Source organism: Solea senegalensis, linkage group LG10 (genome assembly GCF_019176455.1).
Source record: "Solea senegalensis isolate Sse05_10M linkage group LG10, IFAPA_SoseM_1, whole genome shotgun sequence".
Taxonomy (NCBI): Eukaryota; Metazoa; Chordata; class Actinopteri; order Pleuronectiformes; family Soleidae; genus Solea; species Solea senegalensis.
Genome location: NC_058030.1, coordinates 17,739,103 through 17,761,800, shown reverse-complemented (window position 1 = coordinate 17,761,800; position 22,698 = coordinate 17,739,103). Strand labels below are relative to the sequence as shown.

General features: G+C 43.3%; 2 protein-coding genes across 2 annotated transcripts in view; both read right to left on the bottom strand.

Annotated features, from left to right (window-relative positions):
* Positions 1 to 16,203, bottom strand: part of abtb2b (ankyrin repeat and BTB (POZ) domain containing 2b) — a 40,118-nt gene extending 23,915 nt beyond the window's left edge. Inside the window, exons 1-2 of the mRNA XM_044036835.1 lie at positions 15,971 to 16,203; positions 14,866 to 15,807 (exon numbers count right to left, since the gene is read on the bottom strand). Coding sequence (XP_043892770.1) covers positions 14,866 to 15,757 — 892 coding nt within the window. The 5' untranslated portion in view covers positions 15,758 to 15,807; positions 15,971 to 16,203. The remainder of the gene's footprint in view (positions 1 to 14,865; positions 15,808 to 15,970) is intronic.
* Positions 16,204 to 20,298: 4,095 nt separating this feature from the next.
* Positions 20,299 to 22,698, bottom strand: part of b4galnt4a (beta-1,4-N-acetyl-galactosaminyl transferase 4a) — a 151,547-nt gene continuing 149,147 nt past the window's right edge. Inside the window, exons 18-20 of the mRNA XM_044036182.1 lie at positions 22,529 to 22,682; positions 21,927 to 22,053; positions 20,299 to 21,103 (exon numbers count right to left, since the gene is read on the bottom strand). Of these exons, the coding sequence (XP_043892117.1) occupies positions 20,989 to 21,103; positions 21,927 to 22,053; positions 22,529 to 22,682 (396 nt within the window). The 3' untranslated portion in view covers positions 20,299 to 20,988. The remainder of the gene's footprint in view (positions 21,104 to 21,926; positions 22,054 to 22,528; positions 22,683 to 22,698) is intronic.

Sequence of the window (22,698 nt, the reverse complement as noted above, 5' to 3'; positions counted from 1 at the left end):
GAAATGTTTCTCTGTTAAACAAGTGTTTGCAGTTTTCTGTCTATTAAGACATTTAATAACCACAGTTAATTGGCCTTTCAGCTTTCACTGAGCAGCAAATCACAATAATTAGCAATATCGACTGATGTGAAACTTTTATTATTGTGCTAATGTTTTGGGTCATACTCTCCCAGCCCCAATTATTTATATTCTCATATAAATGAGACCTGAGAAAGCTTTAATGAAGATGCTCAATCTCAGAAGTACACAATTACAGCTTTAAAGACGGTGTAAAGAAGACCGACACTATGCGCACACCTTGAATATTGTGAGCTCAAATTAGTAGTAAAACGGTTTCACCTTCAATGGAAGAGATGACACTCAGATGACTGTATCTAACTTGAAATGCAAACCAAAATAAAGAGCAAACGTGTCAGACATTACGAGCATGTCTGCTTGGCACTTCTGTTAATTTTAGCCAGCTCAGAATATTAAAAATAAAAAGATGTAGCTTTGTTTTTGATGGTGTCAGGGACAGGTCATCGCTACGACCTTACTCGACCTTGCGTGTGTTCACGCAGGTAACCATCATCCTGAATCTCCACTGCTGTCGTCTTGTCTTTATACACAAGGCGAGAGCAGTAACACACCTGATGTGATGAGTTTATGCTGCTGCTTCACAGCAGGAGGTAAACATTCCTCAGCCTGAGCACAGCAGCAACACAAATACAAGTTGTGGGAGGTGAGTTGTGTGTGTGTTGTGTGTGTGTGTGTGTGTGTGTGTATGCACAATGAGGAGGGTGTTTGTTACTGTGTGCTTTCCCAGCTGTTCTCTTTGCAGGTGCTACAGGCAAGCTTCACTCAGTGTGTGTCACTGAAAATACTTTATAAGGTCATATCAACAACTCAGTTTTAATGTCCATATTGGGTTTTTGTGTGTCCGTTTGTGTGCGACTGTGCCTCTATGAAAGTGTGTGTCTGTGCATATGAGCATGTGTGTGTGTGTGTGTGTGTGTGTTGTGCACGTCATGAGAGGCTTTGGTCTCTGTGGACCACCCACAAAAGCCTTTTCCTCTATGCAGCAGATGGAAAAAGAAAGACAAGGATCACAGACGAGGAGAGATATCACCTCAAGAGAGGCTGCTGCCTTCCTCCGTCTCTGCTTCCTTCCATCCCGTCATATTTCTTTTGACGATAAAACCAGAGCACTTAAACAAACGGCAGCTGAAGAAGAACAAGGAAAGTCAAAGCCAAAGCCCATTTGCCTTTAAACAGGGCAGATCGTGTGTGTTTTTGTGTGTTAATGCTTTTCTGCCTGAGACCCGGTCAGTTCACTTCCACCGACTTTCCCACGACTCGTCCCAAAGCCACAACAGCAACATAAAAGCTGACAGTTCTTCCTAACACACATCATAAGCTCATACCCTGGCACACACACATACATTTTAGACTGTAGCCACACAGTATTTTACCCATTACGGCCTTTTAACAGAAATTCATAAAATCTAGCCGCGCAGGAAACAACAAATAAATCGCCGGGAACATCGGACACTTTTCAAGTGAGGCTGTGTTACAATGTGAACAGTCAGGGAATAAGAGATTATGGAAAAGTTAGCAAAATGTTGGATGGGCGACCAACTCAGGCTTGTAATATGTGCTGAGTGTCAGGCTATGACACCACGGCCATTGTAAGTAAACGATGGCGAGTGAGAGGTGCTAACCACATCCTGACCACACACACAAAACAACACAAAAGCCCCTCTACCCTTCCTAAAGAGACTCAGCTGCCCAACAGAGACCCTCTTAAGGTGTGGTGTGTGGTGTGTGTCTGTGTGTGGGTGGGTGTGTAAGTGGTGACGAGGAATGTTTGTGCGTAGCAGATTAAGGAGGGATGACTATTCTTGCACACAGACACACACAGCTCCTGTACAAACAGCCAACTGAGTGACAAATCTGTTTTCATTCTCCTTTTCCCACTGTAGGGTCTCTCTCAGGGCGTGATGGTGATGGCTGTGCATGTTTGCAGGTTTTGCTGAAACCTTACCCCTCTTACGTCTGCACCACGCCTGACAGATTCTCACTTAACAAATTCTCGTCTTCTTTTTTAATTCTTGCTCCAACTTATAGGTCTTGTACTTCCTGCTCCGTTCCAAGATAAACAGCCTCTGCTTTGCCCGCTTGGGAAACCCCATGACCACGAACGGCTAGACAGACAGAGGACGCTCGTGGGATATTTCATTCAACTACTAGCCAAGTGTTCAGAGTTGGGGTTTCGACAACCCAAAGCCTTAAAGCTATGAAAACACACGCACACGGGCACACACACACACACACACACACACACACACACTCCCATGGGGCAACTTCTACTCTCAAATTTCCGCCTGCAAAGTCTCAGAAGTGATTGCAAATGTGCAGGGTGATAATTAGCTGGTGACACTTGGTGTAAAGACACAACATCACATGAAAATAGCAAAAGCAAGCAAGAAAGAAAAAAAAAAAGACAATGTCTTTGGTATGTCCCATCAGCCATCCTCTCACAGTTTGACACCCACAGATTACTGAAGACATTTAAAATCAAGCCTCCTGGTGTATGAGAGGTTTATGTGTGTGAATATATGATTCCTTCTCCAGCCGTTGTCTCTGCTACAGGCTCCCAGGACTATAACAGCAGCTTTGTGTGGAAAGTCTCTGGCTGACCCTTGGACCAGTGAAGACCTGGCAGGATGCTCGACAGACGAGCACCAAGCTGAACGAAGGACAGGAAGCGCAAGAGAAGGAAAGTGAAAGTTCCGCAAAGGCTTAAAGACGGAGGGGAGGGCGGGTCTTTCTTTGATTTTCAGACTGCAGTGACACTTGAAGCAGCTCGCAGACATGCATGCACTCAAATGCAACAAAGAGAGGAACCATTTCGGGTTATATGGAGAGTTGCATGCAGAGCTGAATGAGCCAGTGTATGAATAGTACTCCAGCTAACTGCTGACCTCACCACTCATGCAACCAACACAAGTTGGTCAAAGGGTAATTATGGCCTTCAGAGGAGAAGTGCACTAGAGCCAAGAACCACTCGGCAGGTTCATTTCTTGCTTGCTGTTTTTTCCCCTCTGTGCTTGTCATTGTAATCCTCCGTTTCCAATTTGCTCTCTTCCCTGTATTTGTACACTGACCCAGGTCGATACATAGTATTCTTCACTCAAGGTGCGATACTTTGTAAACTCCCCGATATGTCAACTGAATATATTTAGAAATCACGACCTGTGTCTCTTCTCTGTCCATCAACTGTTACACACAGTAACACGTACAAACATCTGTCAAGATTATGCTATTGGTATTCTCGTGCTCCCCTCTGCCGGAGGATGATGATGGCATTTCAAGACTTGTGAGCACGGAGCACAGAGAGCAGCAGAAGAGATGACGAGGGGAACTAAGAATAAAGAAGAGGAGGGAGCAAGGGAGGGCAGGAGGAGGAGAGAGCTATGGAACTCTTGGGACATTACAGTGGGGTCAGGACAAGAGGAGAGGCCTTTGCTTAAGTTTGTCTCTCCCAGCATGGGCCTGATTGTTATTCATGCAGGCAAGAAGGATGTCAACAATCCGATTCCCTCTCTTTTTGTATCTCTTATTCACGGCTGATATCACACAGACATCCTAATGAAGTTGAGAAACATCCCTTGTCTCACCTAATCCAGACAAAATGACCATTTAATGCTGATAGTGTAAATTCCTTTCCATGTTTGTCTTTGTCTGTTTACTACTACCCTGTCTGTGTCTCTATCTCAATTTCTCAGTCTCTGTTTCCTGCAAGTGTTCGTGTGCCGATGCTGTACTAACTGTGTATGTTATCTTTGTCTATTCAGGACCCAAGATTGTGCCACAATGTTATCACAGTCACAGAGACACATCAAGACGTCTCCCTGTGTTTAGACATCAGGGCTCGTCTCTCTCTGTGAGCTTGCTTCATTGTTCTCCCGAGATCAGATTGTCTATGCTTCGGATCCTGTCTGCAGACCTTATGTCACAACAAAGCGTTTTTGGCAAAGCAATATTAAACAAAGTTGTCAAAATGTTCTTATGAAACCACAGCAATGAAAAGCTGCTCTTACTTTTGGCAAAAGTAATTTGGCAGCGGCTCAGCTGACCCACTGGGTGGGTGTTGCAGTATTTATGACTTGCTGACCCTTCGGCCAACTCCCTCCCCCCTAACTCCTGACTCATCTGTGCTTTCCAGCCCCATCATGCAGACACTCACCACATCTGAGCACCTGAAAGGAATGCTGAAGGGTTTCTGTTATCAAATCATGCTGCGTTATCAATCGACAGAGCAGCACATGCTTTTGCATTTGGTCATTAACTGAAGGTGTGATGACCTCTCCAGCTTCACAGTTCACTCTTTTCAAACCTCTGTCAGCATGAACATGTAACAGGACCTAATACAAATCCTTGGGGGTGAAAGAACATATTGATTCACTTAAATATATATGAATAATATTTAAATAGGCACAATACTGTATTGATTTTTTAATGCACTGTACTGATATGGAAATATTCTTGAAAGTGATTTTCTGATAGTGGTTTTGTGTTGTATTTAAGCCTCCAACCACTATCTGGCAGCAAGCTTTAGGTCTTTTTAGAGTATATATACTGTATGTATATACTTTAACCAGCTTATATACATATCTATATATATATATATCTAGATATGTATATATAAAAACTTTGGCCATACGGTCTTTGAAAGTGCCTTTACAACAGCCAGGGCACTGACACATGTATGAGCAGCATGTGCACAATATGGACCGTGACCTGATGTTGAACACATGAGGACGTTTAATCATAATTCGAAATTCGTCACACTTGCATCTGTAGGCCATACGGTTGGAACACATGTCTAATTCCATCATGTTTAATAATCGAATTTGGCTTAAAATGAGTTAAAAGGAAACAAGTCCAATGGGCTGATGAACATGATGGAACTGTGACTGTTTTTGGAGGCTGTATTTTTCTCTTTGAGGCGGAAAAGTGGGGAAAGTATAGAGGGGAGCACCTCATTTAGGCTCTGCTCTGTTTAACTGCTGTCTGACTGACTTCCTCTGCAGTCTCAGCTCCTCTACATAGACAGAAATACGACCAACGAGAAGTTACTCAAGATATAAATAGCACAATACATATCCATGCATCACAAAGACACAAAGACAAAGCTGTATACTTTGTCAGTTCAAACAAATGCAGATAACATTTGAAAAGAAGCATCATCATCATCATCATCCACGTTTGATAACACATAAGCTGAAGCAAAAGAAAAGGAGATTCTCTGAACATGCTCAAAGAAGGCATCCTGTTATCAGTGTGAAATTCCACCACACGCCACCCTAACCTCTCCCTCCACCTCTGTAATGCTCAATAGGCAGATTATCTCAGTGCTGGAGAGGAAACTTGGCCGCCAGTGCTGGAGTGCATCATGTCCAGCGCTGTCTGGCTCTGCAGTGACACACAGATGGCCCCGAACAACACACTCTGGGCTGGGAGAGAGCCACAGTAGATGCGGGCGAATACACCCAACTCTGCATGCTTCCGTGCACAGTTAATTCAGCTGGGGTTGTAGCTTAACTACGTCCTTCAGTTGGACTAGTACCCTTGTCACAGTATACAAGCATTCATAGGGAATCGATTTATTAAGTCAAGTGCATCCACCTCCATTACACTAGGTGGCAATACGTCCCTTTCAGTTTGTTAGTATTATACACGGTTAGTGGTTTAGCTGGCAGCTGGTTTCCTCGTCAGACTAACGAATGTACAAGCCTGGATTTCTCCATGTTTTTGTCTTATTTTTCTGTATACTGGCTTACTCTGTTATTTCCAGATATTAGCCAGGGATATGAACTGTGCCCATGCAGGCTAGCTTGAGACTGACACATTAGGGTTAGTACAGCTTTGAGAAATTTAATTTAGTACCATTTCAGTCAGACCGACACGTTTACATGCATTTGAAAAGTTGGGTTTAAGTCAAACCAACACAATATCTTTGTCATGTGATAGGTCATGTAAAAGGTACTGACTAATTCACTGGAGACTACCAAATACAAAGTTGAAAACATACCTAAGCAAAGCCACGCGTACGACACAAACGTACAGATATATCATCTACAGATAAACAGTCGCACAAAGGGAGTTCAGAGTTCAGAGTTTTATTAGTAGCCGTATGTCTAGCCCTTAAGGTTCGCCCTGCCACACAAATCCAGACACCTCAGCATTTCCAAAGAGGAAAGCAACAACATGGCCATCATGTGCAATAAGGAGCCTCCTATTTTTGCAACAAAAATACAAACTAGCCCCAGGATGACTGTTCCAGCTTTACACATCCCTTAAACATGATCCAAACCCAATTACAACCCTTAATCCTCACCTTTATATCACAGTGTGTGGCAGGCATTGTTAAAATCACACCTCCACCTCAATAAAAAATGTCCTGTGACTAATGTTTCCTAAAAAGTACCCATCCTGTTTGGGTTCCAAACAATTCATACTTATTTTGGTGACAGGAAGAGGTAGATTTGCAGTAGATGTGCTTTACAGATCATATCGACAGAAAGAGACTGAAAGTTATTGCCATGGGTGTCCTGTCTTTACAGTGTCTGCTTTCCTGTGCCCACATGTGTTCTCCATATGGCCGCGTTCTGAATGTGCTCCTTCCCTCCACTAACCACGAGGGACTTCCAGAAAGCTTTACTGTACATGGTTTTGGTCTAAATATGCTGTGTGTGCTGCTGTGGCTCTTTTAATCACCATGTGTCTGTCTGCATGACCTTGACCCAACAGGTGACTCGGATTTGGAAATGGCATTGGCTGCAGTGTTGAATGTGGAAAATGAAATGGAAATGTACTGTGTGCTCGGTTTTGGAGCAGAAAAAGAAGAGTACTGAAAGTTAGGACCTCGTTTCATTGTGGGTTAAGAACAACCAATAAGCATTTTGGAGAGCCAGGGAAAAGGAGAAAGTCACAGGGACACTGGAAAAGCATGGTGGGGTGTGATGAGGGTCTGAAAACAGATTATCATGCTTAATGGTGCATAGCGGGAGAGGCGTGGTGACTCTGAACGACTTCCACCCATATACTGGGGTAGCTATCAGCACATTTGGATGTTTCCTGCCATGTGGGCAAGAAGAGATCAAGCCCCTGAGCCTTGATGTTTATATGTGTGTTGTTGCAGATGAAGCTGCAGGCTCAAGACAAACACATTCCAGTGTCTGGCTGGGAGAGGCGACACCGTTGAGACAGGAGCAGGTGGAGAGAGAGTTAATGAGCATTGTGTCTGCTCACAGTCGTGATGAAAACTAACGAGACCATGCTGTATCCACGCCGCATCTGTCACTGGACTTCAACAAAGTGAGAAAAGACAAAACACTCTCAGGCGTGTGCTTTCATTTCAGAGGGAGACACTTCTCTCTTGGGTTTAGTCAAATGAGACAAGACATCCTGAGTTTCTGCTTATCACTCACAGTTAACCGTTACTCAGTCGGCCCGCACTCGACCATCTTGACAAAAACAAAACGTGAACATGCATGTGTACTCTTTTCAAAACCACCATCAGATACTATCAGAGTGAAGGAAAGAGAGCAAGATGAGAGAGAGAGAGAGAGAGAGCACGATCCAAGTGAAAGGAAGATAGCAAAGGCTGCAGTGGCCTACTTATGGCTAAAAGTCAACATACCAAAAAACACACGCACGGTACACACCCTTCTGTTAACCTGTCACGGTGGGCACTTTGCCGACTAAAGGCTGGCACTTACAAACAACCTCGTCATAAAAGCGGCTGTAACCTTTCCATTCTCCCACTCGCCCTCTTTCACTCTCTCTCTCGATCCAACTTCTCCCTCTGGAAAATTGGCTGACAGAGGTGTTGGAGAAAATGCTTCCAAACATCAGGCAATAAGCTGCAAACTATTGCTCAACTTGTTGATGATTTGTGAGGCAGAAATCTTATGGGACAGGTATCCTCCTGTATCAAATATGTCAGTTACGCACACTTGTATATCTTTCTATTTTAAGGACTTTTATCTATTAAACCAGACTGGGATGGAACCAACGCACAGAAGCAAAAAATGTGAGCGCCTCAGTCCACTGACGGTGTTTGCTCACTCCACCTTCTGTACACTCACAACCTAGACATGCAAGTCTCAAGGAAAAGCATCTTCTCTTTGTGTGCACATTCTCAATGTGTGAGTTTGTGTGGCCTCTTTTATAAGGTGTGTCAGGTTTTTGTTGAGCATTCGACTTTGTGGTACAGTCTGTGGCTGACTGTACAAAGAGAAAATGCAAAATGCTCTTTCCTGCACCTGCCTGTACTTCCAACAAACATGTAAGTAAATTATTGTATGTATCACTCCGTGTGCATCTTAAAAAATTAAGGTGTACAGAGGAGGAGGGAGTCATGTGTGGAACAGTGTGTCCATAGACATGTGTATTTGCTTTTCCACAGTAATATATCAGAGTACTGCCATTTAACTTACACACACACACACACACACACACACACACACACACACACACACACACACACACACACACACACACACACACACACACACACACACAGCACAAAGAGGTAACTGACAGCGTCACAAAAAGCTCTCTCTTGCAGCCCGTTTACAAAAACAACAGTTTAGACTTTAAAGGAAATGGAGGGGAAAATATCATCACTTTCCGAGCTTGGCTGAAGAAAAGAAGCTGTGGCCCTTTTCTGCACTGCTGGCAGAGGAAAATGATCACAACTCTCCCCTCCTTTGGCACACAAACATACACACACAAATACACATGCTACCTCAACTGTAGAGATTTGGTTCTGGCCAGCCTGACTACATATAGTAGCTCCCAGTCTGAGGGGATATGTGGGATTGCAGCTCCATCACTCCCTCAGATGCTTTCTATCTCTCCATGGCTCCATCCAGCCAAGTCGGTATGAATCCAACAGATTTCAACAGAGATGAGAAGACAAGGAGGTATTATATCCAATCCCTGGTCAGACAAATCTGTTTCCATTTAAACTAAACACTACCTGATGCCCTTCTATGCGCTCCCTCCTCACCCTTCTACTCCCCGCCTGCACATCTGATCTGTTTGAGTGTAATTAAATATTACAACCAAATCACTCACAGAATCCTTATGAATTGACTGCAGTAAATTGCTGTTGCTTTGCTGGAGCACACACACGCAGAGAGGCTAATGCATGCCAGCTAATGCCCATTCTGGCATTGATTTCTTGAGGGTAAGGAGCAAGAAAACTGATGGCTTTCGTGGTTTGACGCAGACTTGGTAGGTTTCTGATAGTTTGCTCTATGAAAAAGCTGTGCAAATGTTTCATGTTGGATGGCCATTATAAAACGACTGTAAGAGATGCATATAGTTTATCTTAAGTCACAGTTACAGTGTACAATGTACTGACCATCTGTTTTTCTACATATAATTTACCAAAAATCTGTTTGTAAAATCTTTGCTTTGGCAAATTTCCTTCTGCTGCAGAATACTGAATAACACTTGAAACTTGCAGTTACACTGTTTTCTATTGCTTTCATCGTCAGAACTGCGTCATTCTCATCATCATCATCACCATAATAATAATAATATTGCTACCCAACCCATTATTTTTTTTTATTTAAGGCTGGTGTTGCTATAGCAAGTTGGCAGGATGAAAAAAAGATTGGTAACCTGTGGCAACCAAGGCCAGAGCATACGCAGTGACAGCATACGCCTGTTTTCTCTAACACTGATCATTAAACTGCCAGGCTCCTGCCATTGTGGTGCCTGAAGTGAGATTGGGATTTGGTTCACGAGATGGCTTTAGCAAGCTGGCCTTCCAGGTAACGCACCAACTTATATATGTGTTCCTGTGTTTCATGAACACCAGGCAGCAGAAAACCTGTCCAGGTCCACAGTGCAGGGAAATATATCTGAATAGGCTTCATTTAGTTTCTGTATAAAAGGGAATAAACAGTATTTAAATGGAAGTCAAGTCAATAAGGGATGGGACAATATACCAGAATGGTCCACTTATTTCCTATGACCTTTGACACCTAACACTCTGATGCCAAATGTGTCCCAGACACCATCACAGGTGCATGCAGCAGTGCTGTTTCCAAGCCAGACTTCACAGATGTGATGCACAGAGGTTCCTTTCAACAAAACCATTGCAACCAACTCTGCAATGCACTCAACTGGCTCGTCCAAGATTCCAGCCTTCGTCCAGCCAGGCCTCCTGCTTCCATCATTAGCTCCATCCCCAGGCTATCATGCAGGATGGATTCCCTCTGGAACTATAGCCCAGGACTCTGTGGTAATGCATGTGACACACTCGCTGCACACAAGCCGAAGCAATCTTACTTCCACAATTCTCACTGGACCGAATAAAGACTCAACCTCGACTCTCCAGGAATATGATTAGAAAGACTACACCAAGATGCAAAGGCACAAATGCTTTCAGCTTTACTGTCACTATATCTGTGTCTCTATTTGTGTTCAGAGACTTTTTCTCTTGACTATCTGTCATCTCTCTCTTTCTTTTTTTTTCTCTTTATACTGTAAACAGTGTTGATAATCATGACTCATGCTGCTGTAATGTTACAGGAGGAGCATGGCTAGAGATCAAAAATAATGCCTGGGAAAAAAGAAGCAAGTGAAGACAGGTTACACACAGGGGAGTATATCTCTTAGGATGTTTATTTATAGATAATTAACGCATATCACAAACTAAAACCCGGTGTCAAATCCATGCAATAACCAGACAAATCATTGGTGGTTCTGTATCTGTGAAAGCATTACTCACGGTTTTCTAAGAATAGGCTAGAACCACACAAGTACATATAAGCACCCGCAGAAGAGCGCGCTTACACATGTGCACACCAGCACTCAAATGAGTGTTTTCACAGCTGGTACTGGACAAGACGTTAGTGCAAACAGTGAAATGGACCATCAGTGTGTGTGTGTGTGTGTGTTTGTGTGTAGCCTGAGGTGGTACATGCACCATGTCACACTATTCACCCAAACATGAATTGTGGTGTTTTGTGAAGGATCATCTCTTAATATCCACTAAACCTAAACACACCAGCACACTCATGCAGGTCAAACACAGGCTTGTTGTTAAAGGCTGGGCAAATACGCCGTGTGCCAAACAGGCATGCCAAGGATGAACTTAAGTCGATTTCACCATAATGTCCTGATATGTTTTCCAAAACTGTATTTGATCGTGCTCCAGATTTGTGGAGCAGGCCATGTATTTTCAGAGTGCTGGTTTCCCCATCTGCGTGACCACAGTGCTGGGCCGCTTTCCCTGTAGCTTTCTGCCCACTGTTCCCACGCCTCTTTCTGGGCTAAATGCATATTTAGGGAAATACTGAGCAACAAATCATATGCCCTGTTCTCTTCGGGCACCCAAGACCAATTACCCACAGCCTCTCGACTACCTTTAAACTTTTGAAGCAGGAAAACAAAACTAAAGTTAATCTGTCCATGTTACTTTTGCTGAACGTGAACGCTTCCTCTCAACTTGAATTTGCTTCAGGTTGCTCACTTCCAAGCACTTACACAGCCATTTGCAACCACAATCTTCCACTACTGACCACCGCAAAGCTTAGCCGGAGCTGCTGAGAGGGTTAAAAGGACTAGTGTCAACTACAGTCAAGTACTTGTTACCCTCAAGTCACAATTTTGCATGTCATACTACTGGACTGCTGCTAAAAAATGAAAACAAATGCAAAGAAGTTTCAAAACATTTCAAAAGTTGAACAGAAACTCAACGGCTATATAAAAAAACGTGTGTGCCAGTCATAAAGATAAATTATTTCATAGCCACTTCCACTGTCCATTAGTAAAGCTACTGCACTTTAAAACGTCCTGACGTACCATCAATACAAATTACACCAGGAAGAGCTTGCTCATATTATTTCCTTGCAAAAAGAAATTAACGACAAATGGATTCTTCAGTATCGCTGTACTATGCATCCAGTTCAGCCTTTTGAACACATGTAAAGCCGACTAAATAGGTTTCAGGGGCTGTGTGTATGTGAACGTGCTCGCAGGAGTGTGTGCCTGAGTAATGAATAAGATCCTGGCACATTGCAACAGAGTTCCTCTAATGCACTCCCTGTAGACCAGAAGAAATAAACAGATAAAGATGAAGTGGACATTAATGCAAGAGAGAGCTAGAACGAGAGTCAGCGAGGAAAGGCAGGAGGAGAGGAGAGGAGGGAGGGAGAGAGTTTTCAGAATTGTTATTGGAGCCGAAGAAGTCATTTCTGACTTAAAGAGTTCCAGATGTGGGCCAGCCCCTGAGAAAAGGAAAGAATTGGAGAAATAGGGAGAAATCAAGCAGGAGGGAGGGATATTTATCAGATGGTGCCCTTCCACGCGATCAGTCGTAAAACTCCCATTCTGAGACTGGATCTTGGATCTTTGCGTTTGCGTTTAGGCCCAATTGATGGTTGTGATGGTAAAGGAACTTTGGTGGGGGGCTGAAAGCCAGGTTTAGGGTGTGGGGTGTCAGGTGGTAAAGGTGGTAGAGGGGCATGTGGCTTGCAAGGCCCAGTCTTGGGTCTATAAAAAGCGAGGGTGGTCAGAATAATGGCCTGTTGTTATTACACATACATACAGGACTTCTTCAAAACCAGTGACTGAACTCACAAAAATAGTCAACCCAACCAAAAGACATCTGGTTAAACACTGGGACAAAAGCTGCTCTTTAACTTATTTTGCAACGAAACAGCTCCAACCCAAGCATATGGCAGGATAACAGACAGGCAATGCACTGAGTGCAATCTTTTCAGCACTCGCAGGTTAAAATACGATTGAAAGGGCAGTTGATGCACAGAATACGACACAGAAGAGCGAATGAGTGAGTAAAAGTGCTGACTGACGTGTTTTTACTAAGTTGGCAGCACTCACCTGTTCTCCACATACTGGCAATGCTCGCACTGAAATGTGCTCGTGCGTGATAACATCTTAACTTGGATCAATAGTGTGTCTTTTAATTGCAGCCATATAATACTGGCTACCTCCACTTATTTTCTCCCTCCCTCTATCTGTTGTGCATTATGTTTGTGGTTGTGTGCCCAGCTTTCTCCAGCATTTGTTTTCACTCCCTCCGCATTGGGCTAAGCTGCACGATCACACAACAAAGGGCCATTGTGCTCCAGTTAAAAGCTCGGCTCCAGGGAGCTGGTAGCGGGCCACAAACAAAGGCGGGTTACATTGTCCCAACAGAAGTTCGTGTGCAGAACTTCAGCATAACACTGGGCTGCCAAAACAGCCATGTAAAGAGTGCTGCGAGTGTGATTTAATTTCACTAAACAAACAGGAGAGAGACGAGGAGGCGTGTGAGGGCGGAGGAAACAGGTCGACAAGGAGCAGGATGCACATCTGGAGCCGAAGGAACGATCCAAGATATGTGGAGATGGTGCTGGGTGAAAAAAGGTTGTGTCCAAGAGAGACAGAGAAGGGGAGCAGGATGAGGAAATGGAGGAAGGGAATGATTTTAAAGGAGTGCGGCCAGCACAGCAGGGGAATGAGAGGTGAAGTCAGCGTAAACAGAGAGCTGTGTCAACAGACAAGCCTCCTACATGGGCTCCACAGGCTTTGTCCACCCCGAATGACAGCGGCAGAGCAAGTGACATACGAGGAACTCGTTCATGCAACTGATGAGAGTGAAGCGGTTAAAATCTAAATTGGCACTTCCAACACAGAACCCAGAAGCCATTTCTCAGAAAAGACGACCTTGGTCAGGGAGAGAAAATGCTTCCTTTGTTCGTATCAGATGCCGCCACACTGTTATTTTCCGATTCTGACACTTTTCATCAGCAACGAATCCATCAAACGTTAATGCACAAAACGCTGCTTTTGTATCCAACAGCAGCACACGGCACACTGCACACGCCACACTGCACCTTCTCCAAACATGTGGTCAGTGAGGAAGTGGAAAGTGGTGACCACCACTCTAAAGGGCCAGTGTGTGTGTGTGTGTGTCTTGTTTTATGTACCTCTTTAGGACTTTTTTGACTCTGACTTTTTCTGAACTTGTGGGGACCAAAGTTAAAGCAGGAGGAGGTTAGAGCTAACATGTGAATTCGGTTTAGGCTGTGTGTTTATTTGTGTGTGTATACCTTTGTGAGCACAAAAAAAAAAAACATATAAACCACAGAAAGCAAAGGTATTTGGGATAGTGATGACATTTTGGCTGATCCTCTTTCTCATTTCAAGCATTTAAATGTGATGGTTAAGGTTAGGGTAAGTGTCCTCACTGAGAGAGCTGTATAGTAGAACGTGTGTGCGTGCCAGGCTACATTTGTGGTCAAATTTCACATACTCACTAGAAAACATGAGGAGCTTTTTGTCCAATCTGAGCTGGATTTGTGGTCAAGAATAGGGTTTAGCAAGTAGTACTACATGACTCTCTGATTTACCTCCTGCCTCCTGCCTCCTCTGGTGAGGAGGTGTCCAAATAGGAAGTCAGTGCAGAGCTCCAGTGTGTGTGTGTACTTGTTACCTCTTCCCTTATCTGACCAGTAATGGAAACCAAAACCTGGTCCTAATGAGGCAAACCTCATTTCTATGGAACTGGTCAAGTTTACAAGATTTAAACTGTGGTTGGATTAAGGTAAGGGTTTGGCATTTGGCTATGGTCAAGGTTAAGGAAAAAACACTCATGTCAAAGTAGTGTCCAGATGAATTGAAATTGAAAGTGTGTGTGTGTGTGTGTGTGTGTGTGAGTGTGGGTGTGTGACAGAGACAGAAACTTTGGGATGTGTTATGACACCAGTCAAATACTCTGCATTGCACACACACAAAGTACAATTTGTTGTTCTTAAAAGACTGAAGGGTTGTGAAATAAAGAAAGTAATTTACCATTGGCGTTCTTCCCGCAGATCAGGTGCTCATAGAGCTGCAGGACCCCCCACAGCTCCGCGTCATTGTTCACCACCACCTCCAGAGCCTCTGCGCTCACTGAGGCGCAACCTGACCCCGAATCCGGCCCCGAGTGACTCCTCTCGGCTACAAGCACCCGGGCTCCTATCTCCTCCACCAGAGCCTCCATGCACGCAGTGAGACATATAGCCGCGTACTCGTGGATGCGCACGGAGATGCGGGTGTCCACCATCCAGCGGAAGAAGCGTCCCACGGAGAAGGAGAGGCCACACCGGGCGGATTTGCCCTTCCTCAGCAGCTCCCCGGCGCTCATACTGTACATGGAGATGGCCTTGACCGTTGCAGAGACGCAGTGGTCGGCCAGGGCCCAGCTGAGCACCAGCCTCATGGCGCTCTGCACCTCAAAGCGTGTGCAGCGGCAGTGCATGACGCTGAGCCGCTGCGCTTCTCTGGAGATGCGGATCAAAGCCCTGCGCAGGAGGGCGGACAGCCGCCGCACGGCCTCCGGGGAGAACACAGGTGTGTGTCCCGCTTTCATGCTCATACTCTCGGCCACTTTGCGCAGAATCTTGACCACCTCCTCCTCGGTCCAGGGGAACTCTTCGAGCTCAGGTAAGCGAGGACACTTGGAGAAGATGTCCTCCGGGTCCTCGGGCAGGACAGTGTTGACCGTGTCCCAGCTGTTGTTCCTGCTGTTCATGGAGCCGGAGTAGTACCACCAGTTGCCCCGGTGAGGGGCCGTCATGAACGCCTGCGAGTTGGACTTGGAGGAGGACAGGCTGAGGGATTTGCAGGAGTCCCCTGCCCCGTAGCCCGAGTCCAGCGTCAGGTCCTCCAGGGTTTTCATGTGGACATTGCTCAAACCAGCCATTATCGTGAAGCGGCTTCTAACGCGGAGGCGCGGTGGCAGAGCAGTTTTACCTGGAAGTCAAACAAACAGAAACTCCCTCAGAGCTTGACGAACTGGTTACACAGCAAAAACTACACAACACAGACTCTCAAACTAAAACTACTAATGTTGTTGTTGTTGTTGTTGTTGTTGTTGTTAAGAAACGAAACGGAAATAAAGTTGCGGTCGTCTCACCTTTCCTCCCTGTCAGCACGGGGATTTAAACTTTCCTTCTCACGCACGACGAAATGTCTCCGCGCTCCGTAAACGCAACCAGACAAGTTTTCATTGACGGAAGTTAGAGTTTAGCCGCTGAACTGTTGTTTCCATAAATATCCCGTGGAAGAGAAAACTCCGAGTTTACTTCATCGCTCCTCTGTCCCCGGTGCGTCGTCAGGACTCTGGAGGAGCAGCCTGACGGAGAGACACTCAGCTGCAGATGTGTGAGGGGCGGGACTTAGTGCTGACTGATTACACGGAAGCACCAATGAGGAAGCAGCACCGTTTTGCGACAGCCAATCAAAACCTGCTCAGAATCTTTCCAAAGTTGGTGAATATGAACAGAACTTGTTTTGTCCCAAATGTGCATATAACAAATGATCTTTTATAGCTTTTTGTTTTATAAATGTTTGCTAAAAAGTTTTTAGAAAACTGTTATTTTTATTATATTTATATTCATTTGTTTTATTTCTCTTTTCTTTTCTTTTATCTTCAGCACTTTTATCTTTACAACATTTTACTTTTCAATTGGTGTTAAAAAGTCTCTGTGCACCACCTTAATTACCTTTGTGAATAAAAAGTGCATTTTAAATAAAACAGTGCCTGACCATAAAGACACACAGGTGAAAGTGGGGTCCTAATTCACTTTCTGCTGCCAGGATGATTCTTCCTTGTCTTATTTGTATTGTTTATTTAATTGATTTAAGAATATTTGAAACTCTGCCTTACATTCTCTCCCGAATATTATATCACCATCAAATCGCTAAATTCTCTGCCGTTGTGTGTCCCTTCTTTACTTTCCTTTAGTTTTCTTCTCTTTTTTATTGCTTGTGAATCACTTTGTAAATCAAATCCTTTAACCCTCGACCTCGAGTGCACATAGCTGTAATTGTTTCCACACAGAGACACAGCATCCTTGAAGCTTTATGTCAACGTCTTTCGTATTAACGATCTCCATGCTTCTTGTTTTCATTTCACGACACACTGAGATTAAATACAACAACTGTAATCGCATTTTATTTGAGTAAAATTATTCTGGTAAATTACCTGGAACCAAAAGGCTCATCAAACAGATTATGTTGACTCATGAGGAGTCAGCTAATCTCTTACCTGCAGCCTGTAACCAACATTCAATCTGTAAAGCTTTTGGTAATGATGATGATGATGAAGAGGTGGAGAAGTGTTTGCTTTGATTTGGGGTTTCCACTGAAAGTGCATTTTAACGGCTTATGCAGGATTGCCCTAAGTACTGAAGCACAGTCATCGTGTGAATGTTCTTATTTCTACAATAATCACCAGGTAATAACTTGACAATATGTGGGATAATAAAATAAAATGTTATAATATGGTATTATTTGCAGGTATTGACAGTTGATACCAGGTCAGTAGAGGTAATGCCTAAAGAAAAGAGTAACCAACGCTGAACGGTTTGGTTCATAGTGTTGACATGTTTGTTGATCCTGCTGAGGTGGAGCATGAGGTGAAGTAACGCAATCAAAGCATGCAAACGTGGGTCTGTGACTCTCTGCTTCTCATCATTCTGCACTCACACAGACAAGGTAGGGTGTGTCTGCAGAGTACAGTGCGATTACATAACAGGTTTATGGCAGGACACTTACACTGCATGGACATTATGAAAGCGACGCTTCTGCATGGTTTTCCTGTACATACAAAGACTTGTGAGTTACAGGAATTTCTACACCATGTACTTCCTTGACGTGGAATCCCTGGCCCTCCGACACATGTGCACGTCACACATCATGCTCTATGAATCACTCAGTCAGGGGAACTGAAAACAGAGTCAACCTTTCAGTGCAGTAATGCCTCACTCTATGTTGCTGTGTTAGTCAGTGGTTTCAGAATACACTCCCAGAGTGTCGAGGAGATCACAGGAGTTTAGCACTTGCCTCATCCAAACCTCATGTAGCTGTGGTGTAGACGAGGCTTATTACCTCATGGGCTCTCTGTGTGTGTGTGTGCATGTCCAGGGCCAACATCAACGCAGCCCCCACACTCCCCAAACCCCCCCCAGCAAAGCGACACACTGGGGCTCGACATTTCACAACAAACCACCCTGCAAATGATTAAATGTGTTCTAAAGCATAGGACCTTTCCAAAACATGTCACCTCTGTTCAGAGTGTTAGTTTCAAGATCGCTTTTCTCTGCATTAGTCACACACACAGAGATTATGTCAGTTACAGTCGGTAAATGGATAGGGTTTATCCCTTAAGGTTTTCATATGAGCTCATTACTTCTGCTAAGAAGGCTTTTACACATGTTGGTTTGTTTGTTGAAAGAAAAAAGCTTCTTTCAAAAAACTAAGTAGTTTTTTTAAAAAAACTTTTAGTATGGATCTCAATTTTTAATGTGAATAAATGTACTTTTTTTTAAGGGAAAATCTTTGAAATTTTACCATGCTTGATTGAATTTAAGAGGATGAATGGGTCTTTGTAGTACACACTTTGCATATACTAGGTTCTGGATTCATAGCAAACAGGCAGAATCTACATATTTATATACTACAATCATACCGAGCTTTATGCCACCCAATACTGGGTGAAAAAAATAACTTTTCAAAGGTTGCAGGAAAATGTTTGAAGGTCCATATGTGAAGAGGTAAAACATTGATTGATTTCTGTATATATCTGTGCTTCATCTCATTCAGCTGCTGTGCCTTTGCAGTTACAGTGCACTGTGTGGGTAGAGCACCACCGTGTGGCCAGTTAGGGGACGTCACTAATTAACATCTCGTCAATACAAAACAACACTGACTGAACAAAAGCAACTGAGATTTGATACATACATACACATACGTATATATATATATGTATATATATATATAAAAAACACACTTGTGTGGATGTAAGCATAAAATTTTATTTGCAAAAAACAACAAATGAAAATAAAAGTACAATACATTCTTAAAACCTTTTCCCTACAAAACAATTTCACAGAAATTACCTTGGAATGTATATTCCTATTTTTTATTTTTATGTTTCTTTTATATATTTATATATATATACATATATATGTATATACACACATATATATGTATATACACACATATATATACACATATATATGTATAATCTTATATTTAATGTTGTTTTTTGTTTGTTTTTCCCCCTCTTTAAATAATCCCATGTCAACGTTTAACAACCGACAGTATTGACCCTTTTCCTGCAGAGGGACAAGAATCTTGGAGGGCTTTGTTTCTTACTTTTGGACAATCATGTAGTCAATAAGGGATCACTGGCTCTCATCCATATATTTGTCCAGTCGTGGGCCCTCCAGCCTCTCCCTGCCAATGTAAGTACCATGTTGTATAAACAGAGGCATTAGGAGCTCGGCTTCCAGCCAAAGTAATGCGAGCAGGAGACGACCTGCTCAACAGCAGCTGCCACTGAGTCTCCATCACACCGCCTTTCCACTCAGTAGTCATTGAAACCGACTCTGTCGATTTCATCAACGAGAACAATGGGCTCACAATAACCACACCCTCTCCCGTCTAAGTTCATGTGATAACAAAAAGACCCAACACACCTGTATCCCCATTTAAGATAACCATATTTCCTTACAGTGTAAATCTTAATTTACAGTGACATTACAGTCCCGTTGATAAATAAAGTTATACTATTTATCTGTCCCTGTCCTCTGTCATATAGTCATTGATAATAATAATAATAATAATAATAATGATTAAAAAAAAAACTGTCTGCAAACCCTGATAAAAGGCACACATTTGTGAAACAGCCATGCCTTGCCACATCGTGTCCAGTACATGAACTGGTCTCCCTTATGCTGGAGCTTAATCGAAGCTCAAAAGAAGAGTGTCAGTGTTTTGTGAAGTCAATTCCCGTTCTGTGGGTGTTTTAATTCCCCCAAAGTCCAGTATTTTTATAATGTAACACCCAGCTCAGAAATTGCACAGCGAGTCGACTTTAAATCAAATGTCCTTAGTTATCCCCCGGTTACAGTTTTATGTTCCAGTTGTCAGTGAGGTTAGCGATCTGGAAGGAATGGAGGATACCATAGGTAGAGTTTAAACATGTAAACCAAACATACAAATGAAAATCCCGTTTAAATAAATAAAACTTAAACCAACTTTAGTTAATAACAAATTAATCAACTCATAACCAATAGCTACCATTGATCTGGGTTAATACTGCTATCACAAAACAGCAGTGTGATGAGATGCACTGATTAGCATGAGATGGAAGATGAAGTGACAACAAAAGAGATACAGAAGAGACCTAAAGGTGATGAATCTGTCTGTGTCTGTTTAAAAAAGTTTCTTTTTATATATATATATATATGATTTTAAAACTCTCTTTGTTTCTTTAGATCAGGAAAATGTCAGCACCTTGGTCATTCTGGTTAAACGATATTCAACAGGTAGTAGTAGTAGATGTATTCAGAAGTCCTGTCATAGTTCCCCTTATTTGAGCTACGCCGCCGTGTCTGAATATATCCGAATAACACGTTAACACACATTCATTTGAGCGCCCGTGTCGGGCGTGTTAGAAAAACAGATCTTAGGTTGTCTTCACATCTCCTTGCTGGAAAAAAAAAGCTGCTTCCTGTCATCACAAGCACACAAAAGCGGCAACACCCCACCCCTCCCCACACACACACATTCGTACACGCAAGCTCCAAAACAGCTGTTTCCAGTCCCTCTGAAAACATTGCACCAAAAAAAGGGCAGAGAGAAGGAGAACAAGAATAACTGTCCTCTCTCTGTACAGTAGTAGGCAAAGTGACGACTCGGATGTGTCTGCGTATTACAGCTCAAGTTCAAATTCAGACTCTGTTTACTTCCTCGTACAGCAAACAAGCATAAAAAGAGGGGCCGATGGCGAAACAGAGGCATCAATGAAAAGAGCCTGGTTTCAAAAAAAGGCAGAGATCAGGCAGTGAGCGAGCTACCGAAGGTCTCTCTCACACACAGTGAATCTGCAGGTAGGTTTTGGGATCCTCCGAACAGCAGGGAGCGCTATCCCTTAGGAGTTTTTTTGTTTTGAGCGTTCCACATGCCTCGTTTGGAGTGGAAGTAGTGAAAGAAGTTCCTTAGACGAAGTCTCTCTACCTCCAAACCGTTCTGCAGCACCCTGGAGAGAAGAGGAGCGGGTGAAACACTGGGTTAAAACTTCTTTCAAGGGTTTCTGTTGCATTCATGGCATTCAAGACTGTAGCTTTTTATTTTTACTTGGGGAAAAAGCAATATAGCCTAACACTGTTATCAGGGTCATATAACCAAGATATATATATATGGAACAGTGTGGTTTTTGAAGTACAAATTCACAAATGATTTTTTTGGAGAAAAAACAATAACGATCATACTGTAGTGTTTGTAATTGTTTTGTGTATCTAAGAGGGTTAGGGGAACCTGTTACTCTGTCTATGCTCAGGGACCTACTGTCTTATAAACTTTCCACACCACGAGTATCAGCTTCTATATTTGTCAAGGAAAGTGTTGCTCCATTGATCGAAAGGTTTTAACAGTTTCACATTCTTATAAAGGACATGTAAGACTTTTGCAAATTAACTTAATTTGAATTAAGCTTTGTTTTTGAAGAAACTGAACTCAAGGTTGTAGAAGATTTCTTCCTCTTTCATTTAGGAGGAACTAAAGGTACCATGGAAACGTTGTAACAGTCTGTGTGTTTTCAGTCCCTTTTTACTGTATTTATCAAATGGTCAGCACAGGTCAGGTTTTGAATCAGCCATCACTGAGACTTCTGCCTTCCTGCCCTGCATAAAGCACTGAAACATAAAACATTCAGACATTTAAAAAGAAAAAATCTCCTCTTGTAATCTATGTCACCAGAGGCAGAAATCTAGCAAGTTCATGTCCTTACACGGCAGATGATGTTTACCTACATCTTTAAAAGTCACCACAGAGTTCAGTTAAGTCACCATCTCCAGGGTTACCTGTCCAGCAGCTCCCAGTCCTCTCCACCCCAACGATCTTTGTATTCCTCTGTGTTCATCCCTCCAATCTTGTCAAAGTCTGACTTGTAGATTCCAAACAGACCAAAGCCATTCACCTCCCAATAACCTGCAAATGATTACAAAAAAAGCAGAAGAAGGTGATTTAAGAGACTTTGAAGGGGACATGGTTGTTTTTTAGTATTTTAGAGTCACACACAAGAGTTTACAGAAAATGGTCCTAAAAAAGAGAAACTATCCAGTGAGCGATAGTCCTCAATGGAGCGAGAAAGTCAGAGGAATATGACCAGACTTATTGAAAATGCCCGAAAGGTAACAGTATGTCACAACAGTCACTCAAATGACCACTTGTTACAAACAAGGTCCGCAGAGGACCGTCTCTGAATACACAACTGAGCTACAGCAGCAGAAGACCAGACCAGGTGTCCTGCGTACCTAATAAAATGGCAGGTGAGTGTATATTGCTGTAACTGGAGAATGAGCTTTGAGTGATGAGCCCCAGATATGAACGTATGTGTGTTTAACTGTTCCCTTGTGAGCACAGTCATGGCTCCTGCATGCACGTGTGTCTCTCTGCGTGTTACCGTCAGGCTCCTGTGGTGAACTGCCACAGCCGAGTCTCATGACGATGGGAGCAAAAGCGAGGCGTCCCTCGACGCAGTGCTTCCTGATGCTTTCCAAGAAATTGTGAGGGAAATGGATGTGCAGGTCACACAGGAACACGATGCTGTGATTATCCTGCAGGAGGAAATAC